This window comes from Carettochelys insculpta, chromosome 3 (assembly GCF_033958435.1).
Source record: "Carettochelys insculpta isolate YL-2023 chromosome 3, ASM3395843v1, whole genome shotgun sequence".
Classification (NCBI taxonomy): Eukaryota; Metazoa; Chordata; order Testudines; family Carettochelyidae; genus Carettochelys; species Carettochelys insculpta.
The window spans coordinates 67,128,110-67,144,458 of record NC_134139.1 but is presented as its reverse complement, the minus strand read 5'-3'; the positions used below and the strand labels follow the sequence as shown (position 1 = coordinate 67,144,458).

At 45.4% G+C, this 16,349-nt stretch overlaps 1 protein-coding gene across 1 annotated transcript in view; it reads left to right on the top strand.

Moving 5' to 3' along the window:
- Positions 1-8,793: 8,793 nt before the first annotated feature.
- KIF26B (kinesin family member 26B) overlaps positions 8,794-16,349 on the top strand; it is a 505,176-nt gene continuing 497,620 nt past the window's right edge. The window contains exons 1-2 of the mRNA XM_074990066.1: positions 8,794-9,802; positions 10,130-10,531. Coding sequence (XP_074846167.1) covers positions 9,740-9,802; positions 10,130-10,531 — 465 coding nt within the window. The 5' untranslated portion in view covers positions 8,794-9,739. The remainder of the gene's footprint in view (positions 9,803-10,129; positions 10,532-16,349) is intronic.

Below are 16,349 nucleotides of genomic sequence, written 5' to 3'. Positions count from 1 at the left end.
CTTTCGAAAGAGTAGATCGCTCTTTTGATTCACTTTTTGCATGGGGACATGCTCTTTTGAAAAGTATCAGAGAGGTAGCCGAGTTAGTCTGTATCTTCAGAAACAACAAAAACAAGAAGTCCTGGGGCACCTTAAGAGATATTTTGGATCATAAGTTTTTGTGGGCAAAGTCCTGCTTCATCAACCTGCTGATGAAGCTGGGCTTTGCCCATGAAAGCTTATGCTTCAAAATATCTGTTCATCTATAAGGTGCCACAGGACTTCTTGTTGCTCTTTCGAAAGAAGTTCTTTAAGAAGAGATCTTCCAGAAGGACTTCTTTCAAAAGCTCTCTGTAATGCAGATGTAGCCTTTATATCTTAACCCTGCACACATTAGAGAAATGTTCATCTTGGTTGGGTCCCTCCATCCACTAGTATTCGTCTGTTCACTTTATTTATTTGGAGGCAATGCTTTTGCACGTTGTATCCAGAAGTCTTGTTAGTTCTTTAGGTTCTGGATGTCTATCTGCAACATTTCTGCTAACAAATATGTAATTTTCATTCAAAACTTCTAGATTGGAACACCATGACGTGACTTAAATACCTGTTTGAGAACAGGCATTTGCCAGACTAGTGGCCTGTTTACATTAGGAAAATTTGCACATGTGAAACAATTCTAATTCACTGTCATTACACAATTGGAGACTCCTAATGTAAATACATTGCAATGATTACACTTACTCTGGAAATTAATTACACTGGTGAAAATTTCTTTAATGCAGAAAGGACCAGACAACCAAATAAATCTTAGGAGGCTATAAATATCCCGTAGGCTTATCTACATACAAAGACATACCAGTTTTCCTAAAAGTATGATGCTCAACTGGATAACTTAAACCAGTACCACTTGATGTGTAGACATTCATACTGAATTAAATTTGGCTTTCATGAAGGCATATCTACACGCTAGAACTACTGTAGCATAACTACAGTGCTGCAGCTGTGCCAGCTAACCCCCTAGTGTAAATGCAGCTTACAGCAAGAGGACAAGTTTTTTTCTCACATTACTGTAGGAACACCACATCCGCAAGCATTCTTCCGCTGTCTCAGCTGTGCCTAGTCTGCAAGTTACGACACCACAGCTTTGTTGCTCAGAAATCTGGGTTTTTCACACCCTTAGTGCCCTAGCACTGGGCTTTTAAGGGAAGCCCAGGCCTCTGTTTAGCTTGCACCAGATCAGTTTAAGTTACTGGTGCAAACTGAAACAATATAAACCAGCTTTAAACTGATATAACCACCTATGCAGAGATTTGCACGGATTCTGTTTTCAGACCAACTTAAGCCGATGCAACTTCTGTGTGCCAACAAACCCTCTCTAAAGAGTTAAAAGAACTATGTTCTGCCAAAGTGGGTAACATTGGGTGACTCATTCTGCCCTGCGTTGTGCAAAAGCCTTCCAGTGTAGAAATAATAGCCTATTACGTGCTGATTGAAATTGTTAGCCCTGGTCACCGCCAATGTCTTTGATTTCCCTCTTTTGCAGAGCGTTTGAAGGCAAGGTTATGTTCTAGAAAAGGTCTATACCAAAATGTGGATGGGCTTATGTTGTGGATGGCAGCTGCCCCACGGCTTCACTCTTTCCATGGGAGGCACTAAATTTGATGGCACATGCCCAAATTTTCAGAATGCTGCAAAAGAGAGGCTGCTCTGGGCATGCTGCAGGCTCCTCTGAAGAAGGAGACCTGCCACAGAAATTAACTGTCCTCAACTTCCCACTTCCATGCCACGATGACCTGCTTTCAAGTTCTCATCTCTCAACAGGCCAGAGCAAAAGCAAAACTATGCATAGTAATTTGGGGCTCAAATGTGAATCCTACTGTAGCATACTTACATCACCAGTGGTTGTGCAGAGGTGGAGGTGGGTGGACAGGGAAGAATGGAGAGAGGAGTTCCCAGGCTTCTACTTCTCCTATGCTGGTAGGCGGGGTGTGACCAGGCAGTGCTCTGTCACCAGCCTGCCCACCAGCTCATCCACGCTGACGTCGAGGAAGAAGCAAGGATAATACTGTGGCTCTCAGAGCAATAAGAAATGAAAAGCAAGTAATATAAAAATCTGAGGGACATGTAAGATAGATAAGCCTGCCACTAATCCACTGAATTTTCTCCGTAAATACTATAACTGGCATGCAAGAGATTTATGTCAAAAAGAGAAATCGGGCATTAACAGTTTCAGTAATCTGGTCATTGTAAGAGTCAAGTTCTGCCTTAACTTCAGTGACAAAACTTATATTTGAATCAAAGTTGGACAAATGCTTTTAGGCCTGCTGCACTCAGGTCTCTCAGGCCTGCTACACTCAGATCTCTTAGGTCTGCTGCACTCACAGAACACATCCTGCCTCTTTTTTAAAATCTTAGCGATATAGTGGGAAGAGATCCCTCAGTCCTGTGCACTGCATTTCTTTGTCAGATATTCAAGCACTGAGTAGAATTAGTATGCTCTAGATGTGTTGCTGTGCAGAGCAGTAAATTCTTTGATATTTCCCATTGTGTTTCATCTGGTGCATTTTCAGAATTACTAAGATATGCCTGTTCTGACATCAAGTCCATACCAACCTTAGTTACTCCATCTGCAAGAACGAATGCAGCACTAACAAGTACAACTTAAATGTTTCTTTATTTGGGTTTTCAGAGGGCTTGCTTAAACTGCTCTGGCTTCTGGGTAAGTACCCTTCCACATGTCCTCGGGGCTTATTTATGGGCATCTAACTCCTACAATTACATATACATAGGAAGAAGCTTTAATCTAGTCCACAGCATGGAAGTCATTCACCTCCTAGCATTTACCAGTTTTCCATCTTTTATAACTCCTGGCCTATATTCCTCTATCAGTGCCATCCGTGTGATTAGAAATCCCTCTCTTGGCGGTTCCTGGATAATGAGTCATGTCACCTTTCTATTTGTGAGTCCTGATCAGCCCAATTCTGGAGCCACAGGTCTTATCACAGACGGGAGAGGTGCTGGTAGCTGTTGGAGGGGTGTGGGGCAGTTTGCACTGCATCAGCACCTCTCAGATTGCATCACCCCCAGGGACAGTCCTGGGCAAGGTTCTTCCAAGTGTTGACACTGATGCGGCTCTTTGTCATGTGTGCCTTCAGCATGTCCTTATGTCACTTCCGCTGGCCCCCAGCGCTCCTCTGTCCTTCCTCCAGCTCTCAAAACAGATCTGAAATATGCTGGATCTCTTCTGCTCTCAACCCCCTCCTTTTTTCAAGAGTACTGAGAGTAATTCTACAGGAAGAGGCCAGTCCTAAGAACCAAGATTCACTTCTTTGTAGCTAATGTAGATGACTTTTTAAAAAAAAGGTAAATCTTTAAGAATGTGCTTTGTCCTCAATGGACATCAACATGCCCCAGTGATGCCACAAGAGAAGAACTGTGCTATGACCTGGTAGTTTAAGAAGAACTCTCAGTATTTGTTATAATGGCACTTCAGGTTAAATGCTAATGGTCTTCTTTAAGTCCATCAGCTCCATGGCGATACCTGAAATGTGCTGCATTGGGATCTGTGACGGCATGTATGTACCCTGCACTAGGCCGCAAGGGGTTAATACCCTGGGGGCAGAAGAAGTCCTGCCTTCCAGACATACTGGGCATGGTGCAAGAGCTGGGCTAGTATAATAAGGAACATCTTAGTCTGGGCTGTACGCTGGGAAGGACGGACCTGCTCAGGTACTTCAGAGCTGGACCTGGGCCAGCCCCCTGACAGCAGGAACCAGAGACCCAGAAGACTGGCAAGAGTCTCCAGGGCTGAAAGAGCCCTGAGGAGTGGCTTATGCTGCAGAGCACAAGGATCCTGAGGCTCTTCAAATTGCCTGCTGCCAGAGACAGAAGGAAGTGACCCAGGGATCGTGCGCAAGTGGCATCTCCCACCCAAGGGAGCTCAGTGTATTTTGGTGGAATTCTCCATTTAAGCTAGCGGTGGATACTTCCACCACTGACCGGGACCTGCGTTGAGTCCCGGTGTAGCTGGGTGGACTGCAGCTCCCGTGGCAGGGCTGTTGCCCCACCCCCACAATCTAGCGACAACTCCATGGACTCTGGTTATTAGGCGGCACAGCCCTGCATCCATGAGCTGCTCTATATAGACTGCAGCCGTTAGGATGGGCAGCCCAGCGGTGATGGACTGACACACGTCCCCGACAGACTGACAGCAGTAATAGTTGTGCCCAGACCCGTGAGAACCTCCCTCTTGGGACAGGGTGTACCTACACCAGCACAGGCTCCATTAGAATTTCACAACATTCAGAACAACAGAAGACAGTTTCTCTAGACACCTAGAAAAGAAACTGGGATTTTTAGGATGATAAAAAAAGTCTCATTCATTTTCAGAATGACACCATTGACTCGCACAAAATGTGGAGTTCACACTGGCTACCCTGATATATTGTTGGTCTTTAGTTACTACATGCACATCTGATAATATGAGATCTACTTTGCGTTTCTTGGTATATCAACAGTCAGAGGTATTCATTTGTTTTTTTTATTCATTCTTTTCATTCATTTTTAGTTCTAGAGTTACAATGAATTATTATTACATCTGGGGTAGGGGAAAACAGGATTCTGTCAATTTTTAGTGTTTAAATTTATGAACTAAACAAATAGGGTGTAGAATTGTCATTACGATGTATCCCCTGGTGTAAAATGACTGTAAACTACTCCATGCTGCCACGGTCTCTGTGTTTATATCTATGCACAACACTTGAGTCCTTTATTGCTCATGAAACACATATCAACATAATATTAATGGCTAGGCATTGATTTTTACTGAGGAGAACAAGAGATTTATGAAAGTAGGTTGTGTTATCTGGCAAAACTGAGAGATTTCTCTAAAAATCTAGGAAATAGTTTCTATTTGAGTTGCAGGGAAATCTTTCACCCCAAACAAAATTAAACCAAAGATCACTTGGAAAAACGAATTGACTTAGGTATGTGGAAAACTCAACATTTAACATGCCAGTGTCTCTGGAAAGGACAGATAGTTTGCAATATGAGAAGTACTGACCAGACTTTAAGACAAATGATTTCCTTTGATAAGACTCTCAGGGATTGTCTATGCTTACCAGAGCATTGACGCTCTGAAGGTTGATCTTCCAGGGTTCCATTTAGGGAGTCCCGTAAGGACCTGGCTAAACTGAACGTGGAAGATGCCCCTTTCGACTGCAGTACTCCCCACAGTCACAAGGAGTAAGGGAAATCACCAGGAGAGTTTCTCCTGTCAATCTCCCGCTGTGGGGATGGTGTAGAAAATCGATGTAAGGTACGCCAGCTCCAGCTACACAATTCACATAACTGTCATTGCGACTCTTACATCAATTTTCTCCCTTCATGTAGACACGGCCTCAGACAAAAAAGAGCTAAGTGCAGCAGGGAAAGAGGGGGCCAAAACACCTTCATAATTCACCACAGGCAAAGCGACTGAGCTAAAAAGTCAGGGAGCCCTTTCCTCCTTTAGGGTAAAGAGACAGTTCTTTGCCCTTTACACCAGGAAAATGTTCAAGCATTTAACTGTGCCAGTACAGATCCACTTCTTCTATCAAAGGTGGAAGATGTAGTACAGTCAGTTTAGGGAGCCCATAGGTTAAAAACACCTGTGTACTGTGTGCGCTACAAGTTCTGGGACTGGTAGGACCAATCCAGTGGTACTGGTGCATAGCTGCATTTAGAATTTTCCTAAGTGCAGGGGCATCCAGTTTGTGGAGAGAATGATCTGTGGAAGAGAGAAATATTGGGACCCTAGGCCTGTCCTCTCCTCTGGGTACCAGCCTAGTGCCCCTGATTTAGGCAAAGGCTATTTCTTTCATTCCTCTGCTGTTTCCTAGGCCAGCTCCTACTTTCAATCCACTTATCAATGTCTTTCACCAGGTCTCCAAATGGCTACTTTGGTCCTAGAACTGTGATTTCTCAGAGCTTCTCCCTCCCCTGCTGGCAGGGTGATTCTCTTCTGCAGCAGCAGGGGTGCACCGTAAGCAGCCTTTATATTGAGCCCCTTTCTCTCAGTTCATCTGCCAGTTGGCTGGGGAAGAGAGGAGCCTGGCCCCATGCACTCTGCCAGGCTCCTCATCCTAGACCTTTCAAGAAACAGTGCCTTTCTTTCTCCCTACAACGCCTTATTCTGAGTACTGCTTCTCCTTTAACGCTGTCCCTCCTTAGGTCCTCATACACCTTTATTGAGCCTCTCTAAATCATTAAAGGGCCGTGACAGGTGGTGGTGGGGAACTGATCATCAGACATGACTGTCTTTAAGGGTAGGCCACCCCGTGAGTTTCCTTTTAGGGAGTATTACAGCAAGCGATATGGTAAAGATTCCAATACCACACTTGACACGTTATACACTACAAACAGCAGAGGGCACTCTCATCCCACCAAAAGATACTCTCGACTACACAGCTTTGGAATACAAATCAGGTCTACTCAATATGAAAAATTAGCAAAGGGGTTTTGGCTTGGCTTGCTTGTTTTGAGGGGTTTTGCACTACCCCTTTGCCCATGTCGTCTCAGGGGTGCAGCTGCACTGCATTTAACCTGATCAGCAAAGTGTTGCTAATGGCATTGGAATCTTACTTGAAGCTGTTTTGGTGAATAAAAATGCAGCAGAGGACCATGCGACTCTCAGGATGTCCTCCTTGGCCCACTGCAAGGAAACAACTTCCTGGTAAATTGAAGACCATGATCCTCTTAGCATATGGCACATGACCAGGATTTATCACTGAAACAGTCCTATTGGAGCTTCTTACTCATCTGAATTTGAGAAAATTAGACTGCAAAGTGGTGAGAACACCTGAAACTTAGCAGCTTGCTGGACTCCACACCTCTTCTATAACACAAGCCATAGAAATTCCCTACAATAGATTCTCCTCGACAGAGCATCTTTTTTTAAAACAATCCTATTTTGATTTAAAAATTCCTAATGACGGAAAATCCATCACAATCTTTGGTAAACCACTACAGCGGTTAAGTGCCTTCCTCTGTTAAAAATATTCATTATTTCCATCTTCCACTTTTGTTCGCACTGGTAGAGCTGCAAAGGTGGCCAGCTATGAGTCTTAATGTCCCTCGTGTAGACAAGGCTAACATCACCATGCTACACAGCTCGACGTGATACACTACAATCATTAGTGTGGGTTCTTTCTCTCTGCTACTTCTTGCCTGCAGCATTTGGCATCTCTAAATGATGTAAATCACAGAGCGTTTAAATGCACTGTCGTGTTGGTGACTTCACCAATTAGCTGTACAATATTGCCTATTCATTCTTGAACTATTGTGTCTGTGCACAGCCTCTAATACCTACTGTTTCCTCCCTGTGAACTTTTTAAGGAGATGGACACCAAGATGGCATAGATTCGCTGCTTCTCAACCCCTTTGCGGGCAGTAGCCTGCAATTTGGTATGTGTAATGTATTAGCCAATCTGCTGTTTCATGGCCACACCATATCCATAATCTCCCAAGGACTACATGCTGTGACACACGCTTTGATCAGTAATACAGCAAATGTGGGTGGGCGGGCATGTTCAGTAGTGTGGTGATGAAAGGTCTGCTGAAGAACAAAGCAAATTTGTCAGTTCACCCTCAGAAATGCTGAGCCCAAGAAATTAAGTTATACATTGTGGTGTACATGGTGCATACTTGCCTCTATTCATGGTCTTTGTTCCGTGGGACTGAGAATAGAGCACAATCATTCTGTAATACCAGGAAGCTAGGATTTGCATTATTTTTTCTTCATTACTTTGTGGCCCAGTTTACGCCTATCAGTGGAATGAATAACTTTGTACCTCTATATCGAAAGTGTTCTGAAACGTGTTTGCATCTGGAGGGACCCAAGGAGCACCTTTTTGTTTGCCCTTTTGATCCTAACGTACTGGGTCTGTAAATAGCCAGGGCCAGATCCACCAGCTGCGTGGTTGTTTTCTGCTGCTCTGCACATGTAAGATGGCTCTAAAGCTGGTTGAACTAGCACAGGAAGAATCATCCCAGAATAAAGCTAATAGTCAGGTGGTGTCAAATCAATGGAGAGGCTCTTATGCTACACACCCTTCCTGCTAGCAGCATAGGTAAAAAAAAAAGGGTGCATCACCAGGCTATCCCTACAGCTCAGGAACACAGGATTTCACTTTTGGCCCCTTTTGGCTACTACGTTTCAGTATATATGACAGCAGACCAAAGGCCAGTGTAATGGGAATGCCATTCACAAAGCAGCATCAGTACCAGAACAGTGCAAAAGGTTGGGCTTGCAGTGGGGAAATTAAGTTCAAATTCCCTATGGGTTGTGTCCTATTGCAAACCCAGGACCCTGCCAGCTCTGTAAATAGCTCCCACCTGGTATTTGCTGCAGTTCAGCCAGCTATTGCTAGAGCTGCTCACCAGGGCACACCCGCTGACTTTCACCACTATGCCACCTTAGTATCATGCTCCTAGCTTGCAATCGCATTTTGATCACATCTGGGGATTGGGTACCTAGCTCCATAGCCTCAACAGCATGTAGGCACATCATTGCCTTCAACTTCAATGGGAATGAGGCACTATAAGAGTCTGGGCCTTAGTTTCTTGATTTAGTTAGTTTCTGTGAGAACCAACAAGTGAATTTTTGAAGTGATTTATTACAAATATTTGTGCTGCCTTCAGAATTTGAAATAAATATGGGCTGGGGCAAGATAACCTTTCTCCATGAAAGGGAAAGTGTGGGGTGGGGGGTGAGACACAGTAAGACTTTGAGAATTGATGGTGAACCAGTCACCGTACCATACCCTTTATTGCACACTCAAAATGATAATACAGACAAAGAGATTGCAGCGATTGTCACAGATGTGGCAAACATCCCAGCCTGCTTTCCTTTCCTGATAACTTATACAATATTTGAACAAATCCTGTTCATTAAAGGCCTGGATGCTGGTAGCTAACGAATAAGGGGAGGGAAGCAACAAGGTGAGGGACTTTTGTTTGGTTTTCAGAAGACAAAAAAAAAATCACAAATGTCAATCAAGAAACGCTGCAAAATAAAATGGAACCTCCTCAGCAACTAGCTAACCTATTGCACAGAGAGGCAGCCAGGCTTTGGCAGTATTTTCAAAGCCTTCAGGGGCGTCAGTTACAGGCTTTCTGCAGCTCCTCTGCTGACCAAGGAGGGTTATTTAGCCGGAGTCTTCCTCTTCCTTGCACAACTGTCAGGCACAAATGGGCAGAAGGATATTGGCTGCAAGGGACTCGGAAGCTCCTCCCCGAACCTGGATCCTGATATTTTTGGAGGATTTCTTTTAACTCAGTTACAAACCTTAGTGAAGGAAACTAGTTCCCACAGCACCACTCGCAGAGCGATCTGCTGTAGGCAGCGCACAGCTCGCTTCTCCGCTGCCTTCCCGCAGCTCCCTGCGGTGTGATCGCTCCTTTCACTGGTGGCGGAAAGCGGCGCTGCCTCGCCGGAGGGGAGGCCGAGGCTCTCTCTGGATGTTGGTGCGCCTGTGGGAGCCAGGGGCGTCAGGGAAAGCAAGACAAGATCATGATGGGAAGAAACGTTCTGGAGGCAAAATTATTCAGAGCCTTTGCCTGAGAGCTGCCGGGCTCCGGGCTTTGCCCGGGGGAAAAGGCTGATTGGGCTGCGAGCTTCCCGTCCATCTCCGCAGCCGGTGACCAACCAGCACTGGAGCGAAGTCCCCTAGTGGATGTGCGGGGGGATTTGGAGGCCGGTCTCCTGTTCTACCAAATCACCATGAACTCCGTGGCGGGGACTAAGGAGCGAATCGCAGTCCCCGGCCGAGGCAGGAAATACGGGGTAAGTCACCCCGGGGTGCAGCGCGGGCCCCTTTGAACCCAGCCCCGCCAAAGGGTTAACCCCCCCCGCGCCCCCTGGGCCAAACGCCGCCGACCCGGGACCCCGCAGGCAGCGCTTCGCCGCTCCCGGCGCTACTGGGTCTCCTCAACTGCATCGCACCGCCCGGGGGGCTCCCCGCGGCCGGCGGCCCCGATCCGCCCCGTGCACGTCCCCTGCGGGCGGGCCCCCACGTGCGCCGCGTCCCGCACCCGCGCGGGAGGCTCAGGCTCCGGCCCCGGCCCCGGCCCCGGCCCCGCTGCTGAGCGTCTCTCCTCGTCTCCTCCGCAGGTGACCGAGCCCTGCTCCCCGCCCAAGCCGGCCGCTCCCTGCTCCCCCGAGAGCTGGTACCGGAAGGCGTACGAGGAATCCCGGGCGGGGAGCCGCCCAGCCCCCGAGGGAGCCGGCTCCGCCCTCGGCTCGTCCGGCACCCCGTCGCCCGGATCGGGCACCTCCTCGCCGGGCTCCTTCGCGGGCTCCCCGGGCCCCGCCTCCCCGGGCATCGGCACCAGCTCCCCGGGCTCACTGGGAGGTTCCCCGGGCTTCGGCACCGGCTCGCCGGGCTCCGGCAGCGGGGGTGGCTCCTCGCCGGGCTCGGACCGCGGCGTCTGGTGCGAGGCCTGCAACGCCCGCCTGGTGGAGCTGAAGAGGCAGGCGCTCAAGCTGCTCCTGCCGGGGCCCTTCGGCAGCAAGGTGAGCGCGGGCGGGGGCACGAGCACAGGCGCCCCCTGGGGCGGCAGCTGCTCCCCACGGCTCCGGCTCCAGCGGGGCTGCGCCGCCGCTGGCTGGAACCCGGTGGGGGGGGGGCGGGGTCAGCCCTGTGTTGGCGGGGGGTTAACGCCATGTCCAGTGCTTCTTCCCCTCCCTCACCCGAGGATCTCTGGGCCCGGGCAGCTCTGAAGCACCCCCCGGCCTCTCTGTGCCTCCCTCGGCGTGCGGGCGCGGGCGGGTTTGTGCATTGATCCCCCTGGTCCCCACTGCATTGTTTGGTAGCCGCATAAGCGTGAGGGTGTGGCGTCCCTCTGCCCTTCACACCTCCCCAGAGGCGCCAGCCCTTCACAGCACTGCCGGCATGTCTCTGCGGACTTACTTGCTCCTCACCGATGTAGCATCTTGAGTGCTTGTGGGTATAGGGCAGTCTCAGCATCCCTGGGAGTTGGGAACTACACTTAGCCCCATTTTACAGATGGTGTAACTGAGGAGGATAAAGTGGAAGTACCTAATCTCCCACCGGGAGTCGGTGGCAGAGCAAGCAATTGCACCCAGGTCTCCAGAGTCATCAGCTACATTCTCAAGGACAGGGGCATGAGCCCTCTTGAAGAGATGATGGATCTGGCACTGGGACACTTTTTTAAAAAATTGGGTTCTTATTTAAGTGCCTAAAGGGGAGCTGGTTTTGGCTGTGATTGGGAGTGGCCCTCACTGGGAAATATGGCAGTACTAAAGTCATCCTCTGTAGTCGGTAGTTCTTTCCCCATCTATTGCATTTGAGGATTAAGGGGAGCAGCCCTGAAAGAGTGGTCAGCAGCAGCGGCCCTTCTGCTGATTGAGTGCCAACAGAATTGTAAGCACTGGACTCCTCCATAGCAACTCTGCAAGTGCTGTATTGTGAATCGGTCTAGTGCACCCAGAATGTAACACAATGCAATTATATTTGCACTGTTGAGCCCAAGTACTATCAAATGATAATATTTACTCTTCCACTTCAAGGAGTTTTCGTTAGTGGTTAGCATAAAGAAGTACCACTGATTGCCGTGGACCATCTTTAGTACAGTTGTTATACTTGCCATGTATTTATTTATGTACCTTGTGAAAGGGAGTCAGTGTGATTCTAAACAACAGAATAAGGTAAAGGGTAAGTTGGTAACCTCATCTCATTAGCTGGTTTGTTTAAGGTGAATTATTCACAAGCAGGGGAAAAAAAGTATGCTGAAAGGGTTAAATAGACTTAAATACTCTTAATGGTGACAGATCCCTGAAGAAACTGTATTTAGAATTAATTTGTTTAAAAATTTCAGATTACATGGCATGCAGCAGCTATGGCTTGCTAGCTTTGGAATTACTGCCATTATGATTGTCACAATGTGAGTTTTGAGATTAAAATGTGATTCCCCATCTTCAGTAATGGGTAGATAAGTTGTAAACTGTAGGGTTTTCTGCCCATCATAAAATGTCAGGTATCAAATGATAGATCTTAGTCTATGAGGTAGAAACTTCTGTACTCTTGTTGTATGATTCTGTAGTGTAACAGTCTGAAGGCTGTAGTTATTATCTTAATTCCCAACCACATTAAAGCTCTTGGAATCACTTACTTTAATACTGTGCATTGTCCACTCAGAAAAATCCAGCTGCCAATAATGGCGTTATAGAGGACTGATCCTGCAAGCCTTATGCACTTAAGTAATCCTTGCTCCTTCTGCTCCTTAATGTCCATTCTCCCTTCCATTTAGCATGTCCCCAATCAGGGTTCCCTCTATTGCCCGCCCCCCAAGGGCAGAATAAATTTTATGTGCACCAAGGCATATGCAGATATGCTCCAAGACTAGAAACATATGCTGCGGGCACTCTGCTAATCAGCTGGGCAGCACTTGAATCTCTTGGGTGGCTGCCCAAGCATTCAGTTTACAGGGAACACTGCCTCCCCATCCATGAATTAACATACCATTTACAAACCATCAGTCTGCTTGTACGTGTGTATGGTTATCCCTTACTCCTACCCTTTGTCTACCTTATCTATGGAAGCAAGACTTTCGGTTTGGACAGGGGCTGTCTACTCTGTAGCTGCCTAGTGCAGTGGTACCAGTGTTGGTTAATCTCTAGGCCCTACCATAATAAACATAACGTGAGTAATTCCATTAGGATTATTTATGGAAAGATTCTTCATGTGAGATTTACACTAGATCCTCTTTATGGGTGTGATCCTGAATCCCTGTTTGTTTTAGATGGCAGAACACTGTTAGCTCCCGCTGAAACTGTTCTCCTTCCACTGATTTCAATGGGTGTTCAACATTTGAATTCATTGGGGACAGGAGCAGGCCAAATGGATGGTTGTGTGTTCTCCTCAGGAGCACTTCACAGAATCCAGAGTGTCCATATGGTCTGGTTAATTAGTAACATCCATTTGCAAATAAGAAATATTGGGAGGCTCATCAAATAGGGTATCTAAAAAGTAAGGATCTTCCTGATTTACAAGGCTTTTTTTGCTGTGGCTACGAAAGTAGCTTGGAAATTTCGTTAGCATTGTAACTATAATCCACAGAGAAATTTTTTTCATTTTGCATTGATATTGTATTTAAAAAGCATAAACTTTTGGTATTTCAGTAGTAAATGTAATAATCCATTACAACTGTATTTTGACATTGGCACAACAGAGATTAATAGAATCTGCACTGATTTATCTGAACCCGTACCTACATAAATTCTTTCATACTGAGTAATCATATAATTTAAAATGTTTGCATATATCTATCTAGCATAATACCACACTTAATTGCTGTGTAAGCAGACTGGGTATGAAGCTATGCAGTGAAGCATTACATTGGTATAGAAAAAGCAATACTTAATGTGGAACAAGGCTGCCTCTGACTAGCTCATTGTTAGCACTGAGGTGTGGAGCTTTAACTTTAACTAGAAACATTCATTCTACCCGATGTCAACAGGATGGAAATTTAGGGTTTTAGTTTTTGTTGTTTGGCAGAGAGATTAGCTCTCATTACAGGAGTTCTTCCTTAGTTTAACCATGTAAATGCTGCATTTCTGGCATCTGGAACAGACACAAAGCTCAAATCCTTTTCTCCTGAGTGGTACAGATAGAAAGGGTGTACAAAAGGTATTTACCTGCATTCCAGGGGTTAAATATGCTGGGAATAAGATGAGTTACTGTAACTGTATCCTGAAATAAATGTGTTTGAATCTGATTAACACAAGTGACCTTAGAAGGTTGTAATTAATAATACATTATACTGAAATCCGTCTAATTTACAGCCCATTTTAGGGCCAGTTTTAATGAAGTATGTCATGTGAGCACCAATAGGGACTGTCTCACAAATGAATAAGAATATTGGGAGTTTTAATTCCTTAATTCTTTTCTCCTTTAAGAGAATTCCATAAGCCTTTTCAGTATCTGGTTCATTTGGAATATGTCTTCAGAACCGCGTTGGGCTAAGTTGTCTATAGGTGTATACAATGTGACATTTTATGTTTGCTGTTCACTTGAGGAGAAATCCTGGCTCCTTGACTTAAATCCTACTAAACATGGACATTACATTCTAAAACTCACTAAGTTAAAACATGAATATTCAGATCAAGAAGACGCTTTCAAGCTTTCTAATGACATTTTGTTAATTCTGGTGTTCAACAAAAGCCAAAATGTGGCATTTACCGGAAGTGGTGATTTAAATGTATCCTATTTTGACATAATTTCTGTGCTTACTCTTATTTGGCAAAAACATATCCATTTAAAGATTAGAGATGGTCAAAACAGAGGTTGCTATTCTTGATCATCTGTCACGTTGTTTGTCTCCTGGTCCATTTAGCTGAGTAGCTACAGTTTTAGCATGGTGGAATAAAAATCTGGTTTAGACTCTTCACTTTGAAAAGTCCTGGGCGTTATGCTGCAGAGGGTTGGAGGGAGAAAGGGCAGATGCCATCTGAGATTTTTCTGGAACTTTTGCTCACTTCTGCTCACATATTGTTGATTTAGCCTTTTCAATTTCAAAAGTGTTCAGTAGTCAAAGGCTTGGCTAATAATGAAAAAAAAACCTGCAGTTGATAAAATGAAAAATTAGGTTCCTGTTAACTTGTAGTTACTTTAGAAACCTTCCCAGTAGAGACAGAACAGTAATGAACCCTTTCTCGAAACTTCGTAAGTGGCAGGATAATAGAATTTCATTGCTGTCTAGAGCTTTAATTTGTGAACAAGCACGACCTGCCAGTATGGTTACTTAATTCACTGTGCAAAAATCTCAGGCACCTAATCATTTCATCCCAACTCATTGTAATGCAGATAGGATTATTGCATTAGAAATGTGATTTTTTTTTTTTAAATGGGCCTCGGGCAATATTTTGTCGGCTTTTGGAAGGATTAACTCCATTAAAGTTTAGACAGCAACAGCCATTCTTTTGTATTGCATCACAGGTCGCAAAACCAAACACTGAGTATAAATCATCTGCAATGTATTTTGCAATTGGATATCTCTTGGCAAATAGGGATGTCCCCACATTCCTCCTGTTCCTGTGTCCTGGAATTACAGCTGCTTAGGATGTTCAGATTAGATATGTGTAGAAAACAGACTCAAGAATACATCTTCACCAGTGAAAAATGCATGTGAACTTTCCATTGAAATCAGCTGGATGTCAGATGGGCTACTGTTCACTCTGTGGCTCTGGCATGTGAGATAATGCTGATGTGCTTATTTTGCCCAAACTTGCATCTGACCACCTTGCTTTGGGGAATGATGAAAATACTGTATGTTAAAAAGATCCCTTCTTAGGAAGCTCTTAACGTTCTAAGCTATGCAGCCATCTCTATGGGATCACAGAGCTTTTGTGTTATTGAATTAAATGGCAATTAGGGCCAAGCCTATATCTGTTTTCAGTTGGTTTGGAGATTGTTGTTTCCCTTGCTTAACACGAAATGCTCTTTTTGTTGGAGGGTGTATGTGTGGAAATGACAAGATTAAAATTTCAGTCAATTTCTGTGTGTGAGGAAGCACAGTAAATCGTTGACCAAACTCTGTTTTTTCACAAACTGTGAAATGGATCCATTATTCAGAAATGCATTGTCAGGGCCTAGTGTCTCACTAGCCCCTTATCTAGGACTGCTTTGGAGTCTTTTTTGTCAATATAAGGTGTCTTCTGCAGGCTACAGAAAACACACTAGGCTCCTGAGTGACTTTGTCAGAGGATTATCTTCCTAAAAGGGAATGTAATCACTTGTAGCAATTCTTTGTGTGCCACGAGAAGGAAACAGAGTCCCAGGTGCAACTTTGGAAAAAGTTCTATAATAGATTCCCCTCTCAGTACTAGCAAAAATGTCACATGCTACAAATATGGGCCAGCAGTATGTAATGGGATGCTTGCTTATGTCAGCAGAGCATTAGAAAGATCACGGTATTTGTGTATTTAGGGCTGGTGGAGGCTTGCACAGCTTTAGCCACATCAGCAGTGAGTCCTTTTAAGATCAGAAATTGAGATGCTTTTGGGCAATGAATCGGTCAGCCCATGGCTGCAATATACTTGACTGGTCATGCTTTGCATTGTTATATAATGGGAGCTGCAGCTTTTTCTGACTGATGATATGCATCTCAGGAGTGTGAGGTGCATCACGTGATTTTTGGCTGTGGCATGTGATGCTACTGGTTTATAACATGCCACAGGGTAGGTGTCATACCATGGCATAAAAAGCATGTGAATGGCATTCCTCACAATTCCATAATGCGTCATAGGGTGAATGCTATAACCATCTCCAAGTATGATTCACGTTTTGGGTAAGCAATTTTCTGTCCATATT